Source organism: Vitis riparia, chromosome 2 (assembly GCF_004353265.1).
Source record: "Vitis riparia cultivar Riparia Gloire de Montpellier isolate 1030 chromosome 2, EGFV_Vit.rip_1.0, whole genome shotgun sequence".
Taxonomy (NCBI): domain Eukaryota; kingdom Viridiplantae; phylum Streptophyta; class Magnoliopsida; order Vitales; family Vitaceae; genus Vitis; species Vitis riparia.
The window spans coordinates 9,285,644-9,308,625 of NC_048432.1; the positions used below are offsets into that span (position 1 = coordinate 9,285,644).

The window sequence follows — 22,982 nt, forward strand, 5'->3', positions numbered from 1 at the left end:
ATTTTTAGATTCAATCCAAAACTTTAATCTTACCATGCATACCATAGTTGTTAGCATTCAGAGAATCAATATGAGAAGTCTTTTTAGATATATATTTTTTTAAAATTTAACATTTCCACGTGATTTTAAAGTTTTCATCATATAAAGTATTATAGACATCTTATAAGTCATCAGCCTCTTCTTTACTTATTATTAGAATTTTCAATTTTCATGAAGTTAGACTAGGTTAGACCTTGTTACCTCTGTTGTAAAGACAATTTTTAAAGTAACAATTTTATCAAGAAGAGAAAATTTATCTTCATTTAAATTATCACATCTTTTAAAGTTTTGACTTAAGAGTCAAAGATTCATACAAAGTTTTTTATTCAACATTTTGTTTTCTTTCCTTAAGCTTTCCCAATCAAGATAATTTTCTACAAAGGTTAAATGTAAATTAATTTTTTCTCCCAAACTCGATGTTATCAAGAACAAAAGTATGGATTGGAAACACTTTTGATGTTAATTCTTACTTATTGACACCACTTGTTAGCTTGTTTTTAAAATTACAAAACTACCTAGACGATGAGGGGTTGAGTTTATTCTAATTTTTAATTATCTCTAGATTTAATTTATTTCAATACTTTAATTCCTGATTTTGGAAATCATTCACATCACAATGATATCATATGTATGATAAAAACTATTTATATAGTTTACCAAAACCTTTGTAGATGCAAAAAACCACCCATAAAATGATCGCAAAAATAATTTACTAATTATGAAAGGAAGATACCAAGTTCTTGATTCATATACATTTATCGTTAAGGATCTTATATTGATAAAACATATACACGTTTCTTTCACATCCGTGACATAGAGCTCATACTCCTTTGCAAATTGTCTCAATCACATGCTAAGATTTGCAAATCGATTGCCACGTTTTTCACTTTCATCACATGTCTCTTTGTTTTATTTGATTGATCGTATACAAATAAATCAATCACAAAGATAATCACTAATGATAAAAAAAAATTAAGTTTTTAAGCTTAAATAACGAGAATACTTATTAATTTCTCGAAATATTTTCACACATAAAGAATATCAAACTTTTAAATTGTATAATTGCTAATAATAAAATTTAATTTCATGCAAATTTAATTTCCAACTACATAACTTTATTATATATCAAATCGCTTTAAACTAAAAAAACATGTAAAACTTAAAATCTCTTTCCAATAAAGTTAAAGTGAGGTTATTTTGACTTGATGGCCGAATCAATTCGGCAAATGTCAACATCATGGATTTAATTGTCTCACTTATTGAACTATCTTAACTTTAAGTAATTATCAAAAGGATTTAGCAAATGTTTAATTTTTGGTTAAAGCACTTTATAGCAGAAAATTTTGAAGTTTAGAAGCCCTTTTTTCAATAAAGTTTAAAGCAAAAAACTTTATAAAGGAGCCCACGTGAGATTTTTTAAGATCCAAGGTTTTCCTTAGCATTATTGAAACTCACCCATTGTCTATAACGCTTCAGTTTGTCATTAATGTAACTCACCCGTTTACCTTCAACCTTTTTCAAGAGGAGTAACACCCATGATCCCTTCTTTGCACAAATTTTTTTATTATTTTTATTTTATTTTATTATTATTATTGTAATTTTTTCGTAATACTTGAATCAAGTTTATCGAAACAAACAACACCGATAACTCATCCTTAATGTAAATCCATATCACCACATACATAAATTCATATTTTAGAGAAGTTCTTAATGCTTATGAAAATCACAATTTTTTTTATTATAAAAATTAGGTATTTAATGAAGTTCTCAAGACACCCATTAAAGTTATTTTTGAACTAATACTTCATTTATATTTCTTTTCAGAAATTATTCATTTGTTAAAAAAAAATACCTTTTTACTTTAAAATTAATTGGATAAAAGAGATGAAATAATTCATATATTTATGAATTTGTCATCTTTTATATTTTTGTTTGAAAAATAATCAATTCTTAACATAAATGCCTTTAATTATTTCTAATATTTATAACATGTTAAAAAAAATATTTTTACACAAAAAATGAGGATATTTTTATTAAAATAAAACAAAGAAAAAGATTAAAAAAAGTTAGATTTTCAAAATTAGGTTTTTAATGATCCTTCTAACCAAATAACCTTTTAGTTTATATTTAAATGCTAATTGATTTTCCATGAAAGTATTTGTAGTAAAAGTGTTATTTATAAATATCAATGTACACATTATAGACTAAAAAGTGTCTTTATAAAAGTGAATCCAAACATACCCTAATTTAAGTTTAAAGTCTACCAAAGAGGAATAGTATGGATGACTCACCTTTTCAACAATGTAGGACACTGGCATTGGTCGGCAGGCAAAGTCTAAATAAATAAATAAATAAATAAAGGGAAAACTACATTAAAATGTGAGATGATTCGAAAAGCTGGTGGAAGTGGATAAAAAAATGGGAAGGGGTTGAGTGTTGACAAGGAACCTTATCAGCCCTCTGCATGGGGGCAAGAGTTGATTTTTTAGTGTCTAAGCTACTCAACAATACGTTTGTTTTAAGCTTCCTATAGATTCTTGTGACCCATAAAATAAAGACACTAGAAGAACACAAAAAGAGGAGAGAGTGTTTTCAATTGATTAAAGCATTAACAATGAGGAGGGTGCAGTGGGGAAAGTTTGGCATGATCTTCCCTTGGCGAAACAAACAAACACCGAAAAGAAGAGACAGAGGCCAAAGCAGTGTACATTGATTCAAGAGTTGGTTTCACACTTTGTGTGTATTCTCACCACACCTGCTTGTCTTTCTAGTTTCTCCTCCACATGTGAGATGCAGCAACCCACTAATACTTTTCATTAAAATAAATCTGTCTTTTGACAGCCTCCTTAATGGGATAGAAAGAATTTTTTTTTTCATTTGATTTATTTTAAAATTACGGAGAAAAATAAAATATACTAAAATTACTTAAAAGAGAAAAAATAATGTTTTTTTATTTAGTTTAGTTTGTCATGTAAAGTAGGAAAGGAATGGAACATAGTGGAAATAAGAAAGAAATAATATTAAAAGAACATGGTTAAAAAATCATTGACTTATCTTACATAGAAGCAATTTTTGTGCACAACAAGATGTCTTTGATACTATATTAGTTTTGATTTTTTTCTTTTCTTTTTTTATTTTTATTTTTGTTTTAAAGAGAAGTTCGGGATGACCGTTTCAAGCTTGGGTAATAGATGTTTTACTTTACCTTTTAGTCGTTTTTTTTTTTAACATTTTATTATTATTTTTTTACTTAATAAATTATTTATCGACTTTTTGGTATGTTTAGGGAATAAAGTGTTACATTTTTTAATAAATTTAGGAAGTGTTAAGTTTTGAATATGAGCGGGTAAAATGTAAAATACACCGAATAGTTAAGGGGATAAAATATATTTAACCTAAAATTTATTAGTAAAAAAAAAAAAAATTCTTATATATGAATCAATTAATAAGATCGGTATAACTCAATTATGTAATCAATATTCAAGCTAATCACTTGATTAAAACACAAACCTTATTAGGACCCACAAATCGATGGAAGCCACAAAATCAACCTGGAGTAAATCAAAAGTAACCAAATCGAGGAGGTCAAATGTTTGAGAAAATGAGAAAAATAGAATGTAGTCTCCACTTGAAAATTGGGTTGCTTGGGCATGGCCCTATGGAGCATCTCCGTGTGTTTTCTTTCTTAATCGTTGCTCTTTTTGATGGGGTCCTTACATCTCTTTCTACTATGGAGGCCCTTGGAATCATTATGGTCTTAGTCTTTGAAAGCAAGATTAGGAACACATCAACTCAATTATGAATTTTTGTGGGCATCATCATAGCTTTGATTTTGTTTCTTTCAGCCTCTCTCTATTTGTTGCCATGACTAACATTCATTTCTTCCAAATTAGAGGCCAACATCATTATAGGGCTTGTCTGGATGCTAACTTTATTTTATGCAGCCATGCACCCCCACAAAACGTATTCAAACCAACACATACTGAAATTATTTCACATTCCTGCATAATAATGCATTTTTTTAAATATAATATTTAAACAAATGTTAAAAAAGTCCTGATTTTCTAATTTGTATGAAAATTTTTTGGAGTCTATTATTCCATTAACCGAACTCCGTTCAAAACAAAGAGTTTTTCTTTAAAATTTCATCTCAGGAAATAACCGCACACAACAGTTGATTATATGAGCAGATTAAATTGCAAATTGTGTTTATTTTTTTGATTTTTTACTGAAAGCAATTTGTTTTTAAAATTTAGATTGTTTGTTTTTCTACTTTTTCATGACTTATTAATAGTTATTATAAACTTTTTACTATAAAAAAAACCAAAATATGTTTCTAAATAGAAAAAATAACATATTGATTTTTCTTTACTTTTTAATACTTAATATAAATAAAATACTACAAAAACAAACAACCTAATATTTAACACTATCAAACATTAAAGTTTTATTTAGAATTAAGTAAAAAAACAAACACCACCGTAGTCTCTGCTAGCATAAAGAAAATCTCAAGTAAAAGATCTATAAAACTATATAACAAAAGCTATCATCTCCAGAAAATCTGATATATGAATATACATGTAAACTGCTTATCAATGGCTGGAACAATTCTTACAACAACTAAGACAGATATGTACACCACACACCTGATATCCAACTTCTGAGACACCTCCGATTCCTGATCAATTTTTAACCCCCCATCAAAACCTCCCAGATAAAGGAACAGAAAGAACCCAAAAATTGATGACAGATGACAAACTCCAGCGGGAGTCGTGGCCATTAGAAACAGCCCTCTCTTGTGGTTGCACAATATCATTTAACAGCAAGCAAGCACCCTGGGGTTGAGGGGTCACAGAATTGTGTTTAAAGAATTGTCTTAGCCTGCAATAAATCATGAGAAATTCATTACATAGATGACAGAGATAGTCTATTAATGCATACGTATATTTGGTGTAGAAGAAGAAAAATTACAAGTTTATTATGGCTTCCTTTCTTCCTCCCCTGGACCAGTATATACTGTGGAGAAGTCTTATTTTTCAAATTTGTAATAAAAGCACTATTCTGATAAAGACACTAAAATCTGTCAAGTAAAGCTTGTGGGGGAGTGGGGTTGTTGTTGGGGAGGCAAACTTTTGTGGCTTTCAGTTAAGACACAACAATTTATCTGTTCTTTCTACCTCTTCCATGGACTGGTCGATCCCTAGCATGTGCTCAAAATTTGTATTTGTTACAACACCCAGACACGCGCATAAGAAGCCTGATAGTTTTACATACGTATAAATGTAAATTGAAAAAAATTACTTCAATATTCATTCTATCAGAATATTGTTTCTCATCTGAATGCGGGTTACACTTTTTCATTCCCAAGCCTGATACCATTTTTTCAAAGGAGCTTGATATAAAGCATTCTAGTTAATATCTACAGTACTAGATTAAAGAAACCCATCTTCCTACAAATAAAGGTATTGTCCACACCTATTCCATAGACGGCGCTACCCTCTTAAGGATTAAAAGCAGAAAAGAACTAAAATAATAGTGTGCAGGAAATACAACTCTTTGGAATTGCATTATCAGCTCACTGTCAAAGAATTCTTTCATTTTTGTTTTCTTTTTTGGCTTTATGAAGAGAAGGACAAGCAACAGTTTGATTGATCTCTTCCTCCAGAGAAAAGATTAAAATGTTAGAAAAAAACATAGCCAGGACAAACATCAACATTTTACCCTTCTCATCCTCTTTATTTTATGTTTTTCATTAGATCTAACATTTTACCATACCATACCAACTCACTATATTTGGAATGCTTTCACTATATTCTACCAATATAAATTATTATACTCTACTTGCATTGTTGCACACAGTACATATTATACCCCCAATAAGAAGAAATACTACTATATATACACGCCTCTTACAATATCAAATATCAGATTAACTGGCCAGTGTTTATGATAAAGTCAATTCACCATGGTTTCAACTATGGAACTTCAATCAAAAGATATCTAAGTGGAGTATTTGAAGGGCCTGATGTCTTCCATGGGTTTATTGCTAATGTAACTAGCACATATGACTTTCTAAATTTATCGTATATTCAGTCAGAAGCTCTTTGTCCAGTATTGCAGGTTATCAATAATTCATAACAGGATGAATTCATCAATTATACCAGAGATGAAGCAACTCTCATACTTTTCAGGATAATTACTATAAATATTTTCTACTTTCTCCCATAATGCCCAAATAACTCCACAAATTTGAAGGTACAAACACAGAACTCTTCCATGTATCAGTAATCCCAATGTCCTAAAAATTGGATAACCGCTTCATCCATACTGTTTGCATTCCTCAAGTATACAAGAAAACCAAAAAAGAAAGTGAATTCATTAGATAAAATTACCAGAGAGAAGAAATACCCACAAGCAATGCAATTAAGCGTGATATCAGATCTAGGTATTTGAAGCTTAAGCAGAACATGTGGAATATTTTTTTCCATATTGTCCAATGGCATTTTGTACATAAAGAACCCCATCAAAGTTTATATAATTCTCACAGCAACAAAGAATTTTATAATTTTAACACCGAAGGAAAACAATAAGTTCATAATCTTTAAATTCTTAGATATGACTTACCGAGTGAAAGATACCTAGTAATAAAGCAAGAGGATATGAGAGAGGTAGAAATGTTTGACTAATTCCATGGTTGTGACAATGAAACAGTTGGTGTTGATGCCCCTAGACCTTGTTTTCCATGTATAGCAGAATTGAGTACATTGTATTGCTCAACAACAGAATTATAGAAAGCTTGTGTATAAGCCTCCTTAGCCTGTAAAGAAGAACAGCCATCCTGTTAATGGTCAAAGTGGACCATATACATGGGCATGAGATTTGCTCCTTGTAAGCAATATCATCAATGATAGTTGAATGTAGAACAGGAACCTGCTTAGTTAAAAATATAATACAAATATAGCAAACAAATGGACACAATTCCTCTTAAAATTTCACTTTATCAAGAAAACAATTCCTCTTAACATTTTGGGCCCATCAATCCACATGTATCATGGTAAAAAAATAAATCTAAGTTTACCAGATATAACATAAAAATATCAGAGATTATGCATTATTATAACTGGGGCCTTCTAAACCTATTTGGAGTTGATAACACAAATCAAGCTTCATCGTTCCAAATCCAGTATCACAAAAAAAAATTCTTTTTGTTCTTTGTTCTTTTTTTTTTAATCAGATTTTTCTTCTTTGTTCTTTTTGATACAATATGGAATATTATCGAGACTAAACTAAAAATCAGGATGGACAGGAGGAGATCTCAGCCTTTACACTGATTACTTTCCAACAATTATCTCCTGCATAATTTTTATGTCCAAGCCAATGATAGGAGTACCAGATGAAGCTTCATGGAGAATATATGTAACCCAAAAATGTGGAAGGCCATAGCAAGTTAAGTGAACTAACCTCATCAGGGTTTTCATAGGAACCAGCAATTTCATGGAATTTAATTTCTGGTGCCACTGATAATCCGGTCCCATGAAAAGAGATCAATCTTTTCTCCCCAATTTCTTTTTCTACCTGAGAAAAAAATATTGTGCAGTGACAAAGAAAATATGATATCATAAGAGGCAACAGATCAGGGGGTGGAACATACCTGGAGAGGAGGAGGCATGATGTCATGACACATCAATGTCAAGGGATAAATATGCCCTGGAACCCCAGAATGTTCTGCAAGCCTTCTCATATTATCCACTGAAGATGCATCAAAGGGTGCCTGACCCCTCTTATATCAGTACATGAATGTAATGGCATCACCAAAATAGAAAGGAATCAAACAATCATATTGCTGGGAGATTGGATTCTCCACATGTTTCTTTCTTTTGATTTTTTTGTTGGTAGTATGAGGATTCATTAGCTAGGAAATAGTTGTTTTATTCCTTTTTTTTTTTTTTTTCCGGTTTTGTGCACTGTTTGTAAATATCATGCATAAATGGGTTGCACTGCCTTTTGTTAGGAGCTTATATCATCCATTCACCTCTATTTGCTTATCAGGAAAAAAAAAATATATAGTTTCTTTTACAGACCATTGCATCCATTCATCTTTTTTTGTATACATCTATAGCTCCCTTCTGATTTCTACCCCCAGACACAAGTTCTCCATGGACAAGAACAACTACTTTCTTTCCTAATGGAGTCTTATCTCCAGCAGGATTCCTTGAATAAATCAATAAAACTTCTTCCTAAACTACTTTCATGGGCAGCACCATAACTCATTACTGTAGTTGCCACCCCTCCAAGTATGCTGCATCAGAACAGATGGAGGGTATGGACATGGCATGACAAGCAAGAATGCATCAACATGGCAAATCCTAAACAAGACATAGATACCGTAAGGCACAAGAAGATAGAAATCTATACTTTAGTTAGTAATTACATTAAATATGGCAAACACAAAAGATTAGTCTTTTCAATTTTTTATCTAATGTTTACATAACTTCAGAAGAAAAAGCTCAAATCATAACATGTATCCTACTGGTATTACATCTCTCTTCCTATGGTTTCCTAATTGAGACTATGTTCTGCCCTTATATTAATAAGACAGAATGGTTAGGCCTTAATGTTCCCAAAGTCTGTTTGACATGTAAAGGACATATTCAAAGAGATCTCCTGAGGTTGGAATCAGGAAGAGGGTCAGAGAAATCACCTGTCCTATTGTTGTTGGGAGTTGGGAGGGGGGGCGCGTTGGGGTTGTGTGGGGGTGTTCGGTTATGCTAGGGATCTCTATGAGAAATAGAATTTTCATTGATGCACTTTGAAAGCTATTATCCAAATTTATTCTAACTTATTCACGCCATTGTGTTGATGATGATCCTTTATTCTTTTTCTTGGAGGACCTATGGTGATGAGATAAACTCTTATGCCATCTTTTTCACCATCTTTGCTATATTTTGAGCCCAAGGGTCTTCCTACTGCCAGGTTCTATTCCTTATATGCATGGCTCTCCCTCTTGGACTCTTGAATTCTAGAGGAATTTCTTACATTGAGAAATTGAAGATTTGTCAGCTTTTCTTGTTTCTTAGCAAAGTGTCCTCTCTCTTGGAAACTCCAATAAAAGGTGTTGAACCTTTTTTTTTTTTTTTTTTAGGTAAAGAGAATGTATATTAATAAGAGAAATGCCAAAAAAAAAACCCCAAAGTACATAGAGAGTATATAATGGGCGCCTAAGATGCCACCAAAAACTCAAAGAGGGATAACAAAAAACATCCCCCCTCAACAAGACCTTATCTAATCCACAAAATCTATAATAGAAGAAGAGCCAAGACCTATAAACAAATTGAACCATACCCAAAGATTACACAAAAAATTAAGTTTAATAATTCAATCAGAATGCTCCTTGTTTTTGAATGCCCTACTATTTCTTTCCTTCCAAATTGTCCAAAAAAAGGCACAAAAGGGCAGAGCCTGCCACACCCTTTTCCTTTTCCTTACCCAAAAAAGACTGGTGCCCACTTGTGAGCATCTCTCTCATTGAAGAGGGAAGAACCCAAGACACACCAAAAAAGAGAAAATAGGAGATGCCAACACCAAAAAGAGAAAAGGTGTCGAACCTTGAGGCATACTGCTCCTCTCCCTCCTAAACCCTTTATGGGGTTGAGTCCCCCCCTTCTTTCACCTAAGACGACTTATTTGGAACTCCAAAACTTTTCTAAATTATAAGGCTAGGTTTGGTTGGCTACTAATAGAAAGGTAATAAAAATGATATGCTCCAGCTAAGAAACCACCATAAGGTCATTAGCCAGATTGTTGTGTTATAGCTTTAGGAGTAGATAATTAGCAGGGCATCCGGCATCTTTTTCCTCCACTGCTCCCTTGCCTTGGAGTCATGGCAAAGATTGCTTTCAACAAGAGAGATAGTCTGAGCATCTCCAAGGGCTGTCTCAAGGGTGGCAATTATTTCTTTTTATTGGTTTGAATGAAGCCTCAAGGGCAGGACGTTGTGTTGGGGAGCTATCTTGGTGAACTTGGAGGGTTATTTGGCTAGAAGGGAATGCTAGGATCTTTGAGGATAAGAAGAGATTGATAGCTGCAAATCTATGAGAGAATGTCCTTCTCACATCTATTTGGATGTCAGTACCAAGGTACTCTCAGGAGTCCACTTAGCATGATTTTAGGATATTGCAGTTTGGCTTGCTTACTGGTGGTGGATATACAGGTTGGGTGGATTCCTTCACTAGTTGGTGTTCTGAAGCTCAATTTCAGTGTACATTCATCCAACAATCCAGCAATCCAACAATTTGGGTCAAATGGGCACTAGTGGATTCATTAGGGATCACCGTGATGAGATTCTTCAAGCTTTCTTGGTGGGATCTGGTCTCTGACTAATTATTGTAGCAAAAATATTTGCTTCCTTGCAGGTTTGTGCATCAACAATTTCTTTGTGAATGGGAATTCAGCAACAATTTTTTTTTCTTTGGCTACTATAGGTCATAGAGGATTTTGGAGACTACCAGATGGGAAGGATTGCGGACCTTGGTAAAGGATTGGATTGCTCTTTCTTAGGTAACCCTAAATCAACCAATTAAGGGGTCAATAGGGTGGGCAAGAGGGGAGCCTCTTATCTCCTGCCCCCCTAGTTTTGATGTTGTTTCCTTGACCATGCAAGGCAAAAGGGTTTCGATCACAGGAACTTCTGGTTTTTTATCCTTGCTATACTCTTCATTTTCTTTTCTTGAAGGATCATTCGACCTTCTTTCTTTTGTACAGATTCTTACTTTTCTCTAATGCAATACATATATAAATCCAAAAGATAACAATAATATTAATGTGAATAATATTATTTTATTATTTTAAAGTAGAAATCTATAAAAAAAAAAAAAAAATCATAAAATCTATGTACAAATTCCAAAATTTATGCTGCACAATAATATAAAGAAAAAGCTCCAACGTAAGATGAAAACTTATTACTGCAAAACCAAAAAAAAAAAAAAAAGGGGAAGAGAAAAGCAAATCCTATCCTCATCAAAGCATTAAAAAAAAAAGATCAATATTTTCCAAAAAAACTGAAATTATAACAATGGTGTGGAATTTTTAGTTTTTTTTTAATAAATAAGTGTGCAAAAACTCACTGGATGCCATTCTTTGGTCAGAGGATCAGGACGGTCCCTACCCCCACTTGGTGCAATCCATATTATTTGTGATCCAGCCCTAGACTCAAATAAGTTCAGTTAGAAAGCCATATATTTATGATAGAACACAACACAGCAGATTTCAGCACATCAAGAAAATTAGGCAAATAACATCTAAAATGATGACACATGACCAGTCTCTGAAACTAAGTATAAAATATGGAACAATTTTAAGGCAGAATTCCATCCAGCCAAAGTAAATTGTCTCCAATTATAGTAATAGACTCGTATACAACCAACCTAAAAGATCAAGGGTCTGTTTGAGATAAGGAGCTGGGATATTCACCCATCAAATATCAACTCACAAGGGCCACTCATGGGAGTAGTATAGAAAGTGGGCTTCAATGCAAGAAACTTTATGGAGGCAAAAATCTAGAGAAATTTGGTTAAGAGAGGAAGATAACAATATCACGTTTTTCCACAAAATGACCAATGCGTGTAGTAGAAGAAACTTGCTGACCATAGTGAGAGTTAATGGTGATATTTTGTTTGAGGAGGGCGAGCTTAAGGATGGGGTGTGTAGAGCTTTTCATTCTCTTCTTTATAAGACAGAAGATTGGAGACTGAGCATAAGGGGGTTTGTGTTTTGAAGTGTAGGGAAGTGATAATTCCAAGAGATTAGAGAAGCCTTTTTCAGAGGAGAAAGTTTTCAGTACTCTTTCTAGTTTTAGTAGGGATAAGGCTCTAGGGCCAAATGGTTTTACTATGTCATTTTGGCATTTATTTTGAGACATCGTCAAGTGTGAGATTATTTTTTAAGGGAGCTTTTTCACGCGAGGCATTTTCTAGAGAAGCTTAATTACCATTTTCTTGGTGTGAATCCCAAAAAAATATGGAGCAGAAGATTTGAAAGAATTATGACCCATTAGTCTTGTAGGGGATTGTACATGTTGCAACCTAAAGTGTTAGCGAATAGATTTAAGAAAATGGTGGGAAGGGTAGTTTCAAATTATCAATATGCTTTAATAGAAGGCTGACAAATTCTGGATGCAATTTTCATTGCTAGTGAAGCCATTGACTCAAGATTATAGAGCAACATTTTGGGGCTTATTTTAAAGATGAACATTGAGAAAGCTTATGATCATGTTAATTGGGACTTCTTAATGGTGGTCATGACTAAAATGAGGTGTGGCCAAAGGAGGATTAGATGTATTTCCATGACAAGCTTTTCTACTTTTATTAATGGAACTCCGTGTTGTTCCTTTCAGACTTTGCTGGATAGGTGTTGTTTGTGCAATAGCAAGGAGGAAACAATAGATCACTTGCTTATGTATTATTCCAAAGCATATATGTTATGGCAACTAATTTTTTCTCTTTGGATGTTTTTTTTTTTTTTTTTTTTTTTTTTTGTTGATAGATAAACCCACATAATATATATTAGAAAAAGGGAGCTTAAAAGGCAACTCGAAGCATACAAGGAGTATACATTATTAGTCAACAAAAGACAAAAGACAAAAAGGCAAACACTCACCAACCCTCAACAAGAACCCAACCAATCAACAAAGTTAATTAAAGAAAGGGGTCCTAGTTCTAAACAAGACTTAGCCCAAGAGAAGAAATTACAAACAAAAGAATTTTTCATTCTTTGAATCGACAAAACCTCATATAAAAAACTATCATGTTTCTTTCCTTCCAAACCCTCCAAAATAAACAGAGAGGAGCTGCCTGCCAAGTCTTTCCACGCTTCTTGTCCACAAAGGAAGCGAACCAACCTAAGAGAGTGCCTTTAACCGTAAGCGGGAGTACCCAATTAACACCAAACAAAGAAAACACAAGATCCCACAAAACCCTTGCCTTAGGGCAATGAACAAGGATGTGATTTATCGTCTCCTCTTCAGCACAACACAAGAAACACCTGTTTGCTAAAATCCAGCCCCTGCTCTTGAGCTGATCTTAGGTTAGAACCTTCCCCCAATAAGCTTCTCAAGCAAAAAAAACCCACCTTTGTAGGAACACAAGGGCTCTAAATGATGCTCCACGGAAACGGGACTGCACAGCTAGGATCAAGAGAATTGTAAAGGGAATTTACATAAAAAATCCTATTCTTCGATACTTTCCACATCACTCTGTCCTCAAACCCAGCAGCTAGCCTCTTTCCTTGAAGGGTCGAAAGGAGCCTCTCCACCGCCTCCACCTCCCAATCATTAAAAGATCTAGAGAAACGGGGAATCCAACCCCCCACATCCCCGACCGAATCCTAACAATCCGCTACCCACGCATCTTAAGACCGCTAAGGCAAACAAAGATGGAAAAGCCTCACAAAGGGGATTATTCCCGCACCAAATGTCTTTCCAAAATCTCACCCTTCTACCATCCCCCATAGTAAAGGAAACATTTTTAAGCAACAAAGAACCTTCCTTTCTAATTTCCTTCCAAAACCCCACCCCATAGCCCTCCCTAACCTCACGGGAGTTCCACCCTCCACCTTCTTCCCCAAACTTCCTACTAATTATAAGCTTCCAAAAGGACTCCCTTTCAACTGCAAAGCACCAACTCCATTTGCACAAAAGGGCCCTATTGAGGATAGAAAGATTCTAATCCCCAGACCACCCTTTTTTTTTATGAGAACAAACAACAACCCATTTTACAAGATGGGGCCTCTTCTCCAACGCTCCCCCACCCCAAAAGAAATCCCTTTGGACTTTCTCCAGTCTCATTTTAACAATTCTTGGCATACGCATCAATGACATGAGATAGATGGGCATGCTAACTAGAGTGCTCCGAATAAGAGTGATTCTCCCTCCCTTGGAAATGAACTGCCTCTTCCACAAGGCAAGTCTCTTTCGCATCCTCTCTTCCACTCCATCCCACACCACCACCGACTTGTGTGTAACACCCAAAGGGAGCCCCAAATAAGTGGAAGGAAGAGTTCCCACTTTGCAACCTAGTTCAGAAGCCAAAAGCTCTACACTCTCTACTCTTCCCACCGACATAATTTCACTCTTATTCAAATTGATACTCAGCCCAGAGGTGGCTTCAAACCACAATAATAGCCAACTTAGAAAAACCATTTGCTCTTGGGAATCCTCACAAAAGACCAACCTGTCATCAACAAACAACAGGTGAGAAACTTGGATTCCATTGCCACCCCTTTCCCTTATCCTGCAACTTGTAAGGAAACCCCCCCTTACTGCTTTGTTAATGAGGCAACTTAAGGCCTCCATCCCTAAAACAAATAAGGAAGGGGAGAGGGGATCCCCTTGCCTTAACCCCCTAGTACTCTGGAAAAAACCCGTTGACGATCCGTAAATCAAAACTGAAAAAGAAGCAGTGGAAATGCACCATCTAATCCAGCCAGCCCATTTCTCCCCAAAACCCATTTTTTGCATCATTGTCAACAGAAAATCCCAGTTAATATGATCGTAAGCCTTTTCTAAGTCCAATTTACACAACACACCAGCTTCATCCCTTTTCAACAAAGAGTTTATGGCCTCATTAGCAATTAACGCAGCATCGAAGATCTGCCTTTCTTCAACAAAAATATTTTGGGTAGGAGACACCACCTTACTCACTACCTTCTTTAACCTATTAGCTAGGACCTTTGCAAGCAGCTTGTACAGACCTCCTACCAAACTGATGGGTCTAAAATCGCATAAATCATCAACCTCGCCTTTTTTAGGGACTAAAACCAGGAATGTGGTGTTTAGGCTTCTGACAAATTTTTCCCTCTCAAAAAAATCCTTGAAAAATCTCATTATCTCAATTTTGACAAAATCCCAACAGAATTGCCAGAAGGTAAGGGGAAACTTGTTCGGACTAGGACCCTTGTCCCCATTCAGCTCTGAAAGGGCCAAAAACACCTCTTCCACAGAAACATCTCCTCCAGCTTGGCTGCCTCCTCAACCCCAATTCTATCAAACTCCAGACTGTTCATACTGTCAAAGGATAGCTTTGCTGTCCACACTTCCTTCCTTATTTTAGCCCACACTTGCTGTCCACACTTCTTTCCTTAATTTAGCCCACCCTTCTTTCCTTATTTTAGCCCACAATTGTTTTCTTATTTCTCCATTAATTATTCTGTACAGTTAGTATATATTATTTGACAGATTATAGTTTACATGTATAGGGCTAGAATTATGCTGGAATTTATTTGCTTTTATTTGCTTTCCATGTAAAGCATCCTTGTAAAGTCTATATATAATATACAAAACTCAAGACCAAGGTATTCGGTCATTTACACAATATTTTGACATGGTATCAGAGCAAGGTTGCTAATTTTTCTTCCCTCAAATTCTTTTCTATCTTTTCGGTTTCGGAGGTGCCTCTCGTGTCTTTCAGTCAAGTCTGTGTTGATCCGTGCTGCACCCAACCACAACCATTTTTCTTAGTATTTCTATAGCTGTTGTGGGTCAGTTTTCTTCTGGGATTTTTTTTTTTGGTCCATCCTTTTGTCTCGGGTTCTATTTATTTTCTATGAATTCCGCACCTCTGTGTGTTAAGTTTACAGGTACAAATTATTCTACCTGGGCATTTCAGTTTGAACTTTTTCTCAAGGGAAAAGACCTTTGGGGTCATATTGATGGCACGGATGTTGAAAAACCATCCACTTTTGACAAATCTCAGGATGTTAGGTCTTCTCCTTCATGGGTTGTGCTTGATGCACGCATCATGTCTTGGCTTCTTGGTTCAGTGGAGCCTCATATTGTGACCCACTTGCGGCCCTATCGCTCCGCTCAATCTATGTGGGCTTATTTGAAGAAAGTTTATCATCTGGATAACGATGCTCGTCGTTTTCAATTAGAACATGCGATTGCCATGTTTCAACATGGTAGTCTTTCCATCCAGGACTACTACTCAGCGTTTCTGACTCTTTGGCATGAATATGCTGATTTGGTTACAGCGGATGTTCCTATTGCCGCTCTCTCAACTATTCAGACTATTCACGCGACTACCCGGCGTGATCAGTTTCTTATGAAACTACGTTCGGAATATGAATCTGTCTGCTCCTCTTTACTGAATATATCTCATGTTCCCTCTCTTGATATTTGTTTTGGTGAGTTACTTCGCGAAGAGCAACGCCTTAGTACTCAAGCTATTTTGGAGCAATCTCATGGCAGTTCCGAGACGACAACTGTAGTTTATGCTGCCCAAGGACGCGGACCACCTATGCATTCTAAAAGCTTGCAGTGTTTTTGCTGCAAGGAATATGGGCATATTGCTGCCACTTGCCCTAAGAAGTTTTGTTCTTATTGTAAGAAGAAGGGTCACATTATCAAAGAATGTCGTATTCGCCCCCAGAATCGTCAGGCCCAAGCATTTCAGACTTCGATTATTGTCCCTCCTGTAGCAACTTCTGCAACACACGACTCTCCTTTAGCTGCGTGCTCTGTTTCTGCACCTCCTGCACCAGATTACTGCACCTCAGAAATGGTGCAACGGATGTTAATTTCAGCATTATCAGCAATGGGGTTTCAAGGCAACAATTCTACTAAACTCTGGTACGTGGACTCGAGGGCCTCTAATCACATGACTAATAATCCCACCGCTTTGTGTCATGTTCGGCCCTACGCTGGTCAATCTTCCATTCAGACTGCCAATGGCAGCTCTTTGCCCATAGCTGCTATCGGCGATGCCTCTTCTAAGTTCACTGATGTGTTTCTTACTCCTCAGCTTTCCACGAATCTGTTGGCCAATTAGTTGATAACAATTGTGCTGTTAATTTTTCTGGTAATGGTTGTGTTGTGCAGGACCAGGTAACGGGGAAGCCGATCGCGAAGAGACCTAAAGTGGGGCGCTTGTTTCCACTATTTTTACCTGTTCCAGATTTTTCTCCACTTTCTTCTATTAAGTCTTTTGTTTGTAATAATGTTTCAGATCTTAGTATGGTGTGGCAACGTTGTTTAGGCCATCCCAATACTTAGATCTTATCTCATGTATTGAACTCTGATTTACCTGGTAATAAGGATCGTTATTCTTTATCTCTTGAGTGTGATTCTTGCAAACTTGGTAAAAGTAAAACTCTTCCCTTCTCTTTGCATGCAGGTAGAGCATTTCATTGCTTTGATCTTATCTACAGTGATGTTTGGGGACCTTCCCCGATTAGTTCACATGAGAAATTTAAATATTATGTGACTTTCATTGATGATCATAGCAGATTTACTTGGGTCTACTTTCTTCGCTCTAAATCTGAGGTCTTTCGTACTTTCACTGAGTTTTTAGCGTATGTTGACAATCAATTTTCTACTGCTATTAAGACATTACGCACGGATTCCGGTGGTGAGTATTTGTCTACTGAGTTTCAAGCATTCTTGGCTTCTAAGGGTATTATTCATCAACGTTCATGTCCCTCTACTCCTCAACAAAATAGAGTTGCCGAACGCAAAAATCGTCATCTTTTAGATGTGGTACGTACTCTCTTGTTAGAATCTTCTGTTCCATCCATGTTTTGGGTAGAGGCTCTAAAAACTGCTACTCACTTGATTAATCGTTTACCTTCTCAAGTCCTACATATGGAGTCTCCCTATTTCCGCTTATTTGCTAAGCAACCTAGTTATGATCACCTTCGTATTTTTGGTTGTGTATGCTTTGTTCATTTACCTCCTCATGAGCAACATAAATTATCTGCACAATCTGTTCGATGTGCTTTCTTGGGATATAATATGTGTCAAAAAGGATTTGTTTGCTATGATCCTACATTACATCGTACACATATTTCTAGGAATGTTATTTTTTTTTAAAATCAACATTTCTTTCCTGTATCCTCTTCTACTGTGGTTCTTCCCTCCTTTGAGCAACAGTTCTCAGATCTTCATCCAGTCAGTTCTCGCTTTCAACCAGGTATTGTGTATACGAGACGCTCTCGCCCATAGTCTCTTTCGGTGGCTCACCCGATATCTGATCCTACCACGCTCCAGATGCAGTCAGATGCAGCACCTTCAGTACGTCGCTCTTCTCGAGTGTCTGCACCTCCGAATAGGTATGGATTTCCCTCTTCCAGTTCTGGCAATTTTATTTCAGCCCTTACTGCTACATTGTCCAAATTTGATATTCCCACATGCTACTCACATGTTGCTAAGCATGATTGTTGGTGACAAGCTATGCAGGAAGAAATTGCCACTCTAAAGGCCAATCACACTTGGGACATTGAGCCCTGTCCTCCCACTATTGTTCCTCTAAGTTGCAAATGGGTTTACTCAGTCAAGGTCCGATCTGATGGAAGTTTGGATCGTTACAAAGCTCGACTTATTGCACTTGGGAATAATCAGGAATATGGTGTCAATTATGAAGAGACCTTTGCTCCTGTGGCTAAAATGACTACTGTTCGTACGATTCTATCTCTTGCTGCTTCCAGTTATTGGCCACTACATCAGATGGATGTAAAAAATGCTTTTCTTCATGGGGATCTTAAAGAGTGTACTTATATGAAGCCACCCCCGGGATTGTTTCCCTCTTCGACTTCACATGTGTGTAAGCTTCGTCGCTCTCTTTATGGTCTCAAACAGGCTCCGAGGGTCTGGTTTGATAAATTCCGCACCACTTTATTACAATTTTCATTCAGGCAGAGCAAGTATGACACTTCCTTGTTTCTTCAGAAATCAGACATGGGTATTGTTGTTCTTTTGGTTTATGTTGATGATATTGTGATCACTGGTTCCGATTCTGCTTTACTTGGTCAGCTCAAAACTCATCTCTCTGAGTCCTTTCATATGAAAGATCTTGGGTCTCTCACATATTTTCTTGGTCTTGAGGTGCATCATAGTCCCTCTGGTATTTCCCTTAATCAACATAAGTATGCGAGTGACTTGGTGGCTACAGCTGGTCTACAAGGGGCTACTTCTGTTGATACTCCCATGAAATTAAATGTCAAGCTTTGCAAAGAGGAGGGCAACTTACTTGTTGATCCCAGTTTATACAGGAAGTTGGTGGGTAGCCTTGTTTATCTCACCATTACTAGACCAGACATTTCTTTTGCTGTACAGCAAGTCAGCCAGTTCCTTCAGACTCCTCGTCATCTTCATTTGGCTGCTGTTCGTAGGATCATACGCTATGTTCAAGGCACTTCTACTCGTGGCTTGTTCTTCCCTGCAGGCAATTCTACTCGCCTTGCTGCTTATAGTGATGCTGATTGGGCTGGTTGTGCGGATACCCGTTGCTCCATCACTGGTTGGTGTGTGTTCTTAGGTGATGCATTGATATCTTGGAAAAGTAAGAAGCAAGGAAGAGTCTCTAAGTCATCTACGGAATCTAAGTACCGAGCGATGTCTCTTGCTTGTTCTGAAATCATTTGGCTTCGAGGTTTGCTTGCGGAGTTAGATTTTTCTGAGACCGATCCTACACCTCTACATGCTGATAATACATGCGCTATTCAGATCACGACCAATCCTGTCTATCATGAGCGGACAAAGCATATTGAAGTGGACTGTCACTCTATCCGTGAAGCCTTTGAAGCTCGTGTTATCACTCTTCCACATATTTCCACTGACTTACAAATTGCTGATATCTTCACCAAGGCTCTCCCTTGTCATCGACATTGCTTGCTAAGTAGCAAATTGATGCTTGTTGATCAACCTGCATCAATTTGAGGGGGGCTGTCAAAGGACAGCTTTCCTGTCCACACTTCCTTCCTTATTTTAGCCCACACTTCTTTCCTTAATTTAGCCCACCCTTCTTTCCTTATTTTAGCCCACAATTGTTTCCTTATTTCTCCATTAATTATTCTATACAGTTAGCATATATTATTTGACAGATTATAGTTTACATGTATAGGGCTAGAATCATGCTAGAATTTATTTGCTTTTATTTGCTTTCCATGTAAAGCATCCTTGTAAAGTCTATATATAATATACAAAACTCAAGGCCAAGGTATTCGGTCATTTACACAATATTTTGACACATATACTAAGGTGCCAACCACCAAGATCCGATAACAGATTCTAATAGACCCTCACCACACCCCTCTGAATTTCTTGATCTTCTAAAAGCTAGATGCCGTTAATTTTAATCTTTTTCAGACAATTCCTCCTTCTATTAGAATTTGTCATCTTATGAAAGAATCCCGTGTTCTTATCACCTTTCTTCAACCACGTTTGTCTTGATTTTTGTCTCCATGAAATTTCCTCCATAAGCGCCCACTTCTTGAAATCCTCCCTAGCCTCCTTTCTAGCCTCTAATTCCTGCTCGTTTAAAACTCTTTGCCGCTCCTGATCATCCCAAAAAGACACATTGTCTAGAGCCACCCTCTTGTTCACCCCCACTTTTCCAAAAACTTCCTTGTTCCAATTCTTGAACTTGATTTTTAAAGCCTTTAATTTTTTTGTCAGGATAAAACTATAAGACCCACTATAGTTGAGACCTTGCCACCAGCCCTTTAGCAACTCCTTAAACCCCTCCTCCTTCAACCACATATTCTTAAAACGAAATGGACTTGGACCTCTCCTCATACCACCCCCATCTAACAGAATTGGGAAGTGATCAAACACCGGCCTTGGGAGAGTACACTGAGTCACCCCGCTAAAATGATTCTCCTAATCCTCCAATATCAGAAAACGATCCAATCTTGACCTGGATTGACCATTCAGCCCTCCACTCCACATAAAAGGCCCCTCCTGAAGAGGCAAATCTCTTAAAGCCAACTCATCAATTACCTCTGAACACCTTCTCATGGATCTAGACAATCTTCCTACTCTACTTCGCTCGCTGGGAAATCTAATCACGTTAAAGTCCCCACCAATACACCAAGGATTAGACCACAACCCTCGAATGACACCTAAGTCTTCCTAAAACAGTTCTCTGTATCTTTTCAATGTAGGTCCGTAGACCCCCGTAAAGATCCACAAGTAGCCATCCTCACAGTTTTTAAAACGACACGAAATTGAGAAGAGACCCACTTCCATACCTACTAACTCCAAAACTCTATTATCCTAGAAAACTACCACCCCACCAGCTGCCCCCCCTTGCACTCACTGCTCCCCAACCTAAGAATCTTCCCACACCAAGATTGTGAACTACCCTCTGGGACATATCTTGAATTTTAGTCTCCTGCATACACACTAAATCCACTCTTTGCGACTTGATTAGGGCCTTAATTACCTTCCTTTTATTTCTGTCATTGCCCCCTTTAACATTCCATGATAAAATCTTTAGCTTCATCTAATGGTCGAGAATCTGACCCCACCTTCTCTAACCAAAGAATTCTCCTTTCTCGCACCATTATAATTAATGGACCATTCTAATTTTTTCAATTCACGGTCAAACTTAGCAGACCCTGACGTTCCCTTCTTATTATTTTGCTCTCTTCTTCTCTTAGTCCTTAGAAGCAAATTCAAAATTTCACCTTCAAAGCCTTCCATAGAAAAACCTAGAAATGTGCTAAACCTCGCCAAGCAGCTGTCGTCCCATCGACAACCTTTCCCTTCCATATCCTATAACAACTCCTCCAACTCAACCCCCCCCCCCCACCTTCACCTTCTCTAGCTGCCATCTTCTCCCCCTCAGAGGCCATCTCCCCATTTTTGCCATCAGCTAGGATGATGCTCAGCGAAAACTGCTCCTCTCCGTTAACCACGAAAGCCAAACCACCGAAAGACCCCTTGTTCAATACAGCTCGACCGAAATCAGAAGGAGGAGTAGAAGAAGAGAGCACCCGACCCCCCACAGGGAAATAAAGAGATTCGACGTACCTGGATGCCTCTTTGCGCAGCGCTTCGTCAGTCAACAACTCCCTTTCTGTCATCTCAAAGGCCATCATCGACAACACATCCCTCGACAACCCAACAAGAGGGTCGTCGTCTCCACTTGCGCCTCTTTCTTTGATGATCGAAGGCTCACTTTGTGCCCTAGATAGAGAGACTGGAGCCTCGTCCCCAAAAAAAGCCCTTTCTCCCTTTGCGTCAGCTTCAACAGGCCCACAGCCCACATCTGTCATCCCCTTGTTGTACCTTTTGAATCCATTTAAGTCATTGGGCTTGGAGACACGACCCAAATCCACCTGGATCTCATTAAAAGGACCCTGGGCCTCCCCGAGATCTAAACCAATAGGCCCACAACAAAGGCCTTCCGGTCCTAACCCAAAGACGTCCAGTCTGTTGAACAAGGACTCCTTGCCCCCTCTCACTATACCAGCAGAGCCACCTACCTAACCCCTCACGTCAGTCTCTACGCCAGAGACCTCAATAGGAGGGGTGGATGGGAAACCTCCAGCAAGCGACACATCCTGTATGCCCAACTACAACCTCAACTGCTCCACCTTCTCCCTTTGACTCCCACAGCAGGCAGCACGTGAAGTTCCACCAATTTCTTCTCCTACCCTTGGACTGCCCTCCCCGCAGAAACTTCTCGCCGACACCACCTGTGTGAACCAAGGTGGAGATTCCCACCACAACCGGAGAAAATAGCAACTCGACCCCAAAACAATGAGTAGAGTTAGGAAACTCTCTTTCCGCGCGCTTCACCAGAATCCAAGCCCATTACAACTCAGATAAAGATCTGGTATCTTCATCCACTGCAACGAAACCTCCACACCCATCTCTGATTCTTTTAAACACTTCAAGACTCCACAAATGGAGTAGGAGCCTGACCACCCTTACCCAACCTCATCAACATTAGAGTTCTTGCAAAGGCACCCCACCTCTAGGTTCCATCTATCCAAAATAATAAAATTTTCCTTAATGCTTTTTTTTGCCTGTGGCTAGGACACGCTCAGCCTCGAATGGCAACTCAAAATCAAACAACAAGAGACCTCTGCCTAACACAGCAACCCACAGTTTCCCCTTTAAAGCTCAATGCCGACGAGTCCCACTCCTTACATATTTCAACTCAGGT

General features: G+C 37.4%; 1 protein-coding gene across 2 annotated transcripts in view; it reads right to left on the reverse strand.

Moving 5' to 3' along the window:
* Positions 1–4,501: 4,501 nt before the first annotated feature.
* Positions 4,502–22,982, reverse strand: part of LOC117929257 (glycerol-3-phosphate acyltransferase ATS12, chloroplastic) — a 55,777-nt gene continuing 37,296 nt past the window's right edge. Inside the window, exons 9-13 of one of the 2 annotated variants that reach the window (XM_034849529.1) lie at positions 11,163–11,241; positions 7,691–7,810; positions 7,501–7,614; positions 6,664–6,856; positions 4,502–4,920 (exon numbers count right to left, since the gene is read on the reverse strand). In XM_034849529.1, the coding sequence (XP_034705420.1) occupies positions 6,722–6,856; positions 7,501–7,614; positions 7,691–7,810; positions 11,163–11,241 (448 nt within the window). In that variant the 3' untranslated portion in view covers positions 4,502–4,920; positions 6,664–6,721. The remainder of the gene's footprint in view (positions 4,921–6,663; positions 6,857–7,500; positions 7,615–7,690; positions 7,811–11,162; positions 11,242–22,982) is intronic. The other variant, XM_034849537.1, reaches the window with a different exon arrangement.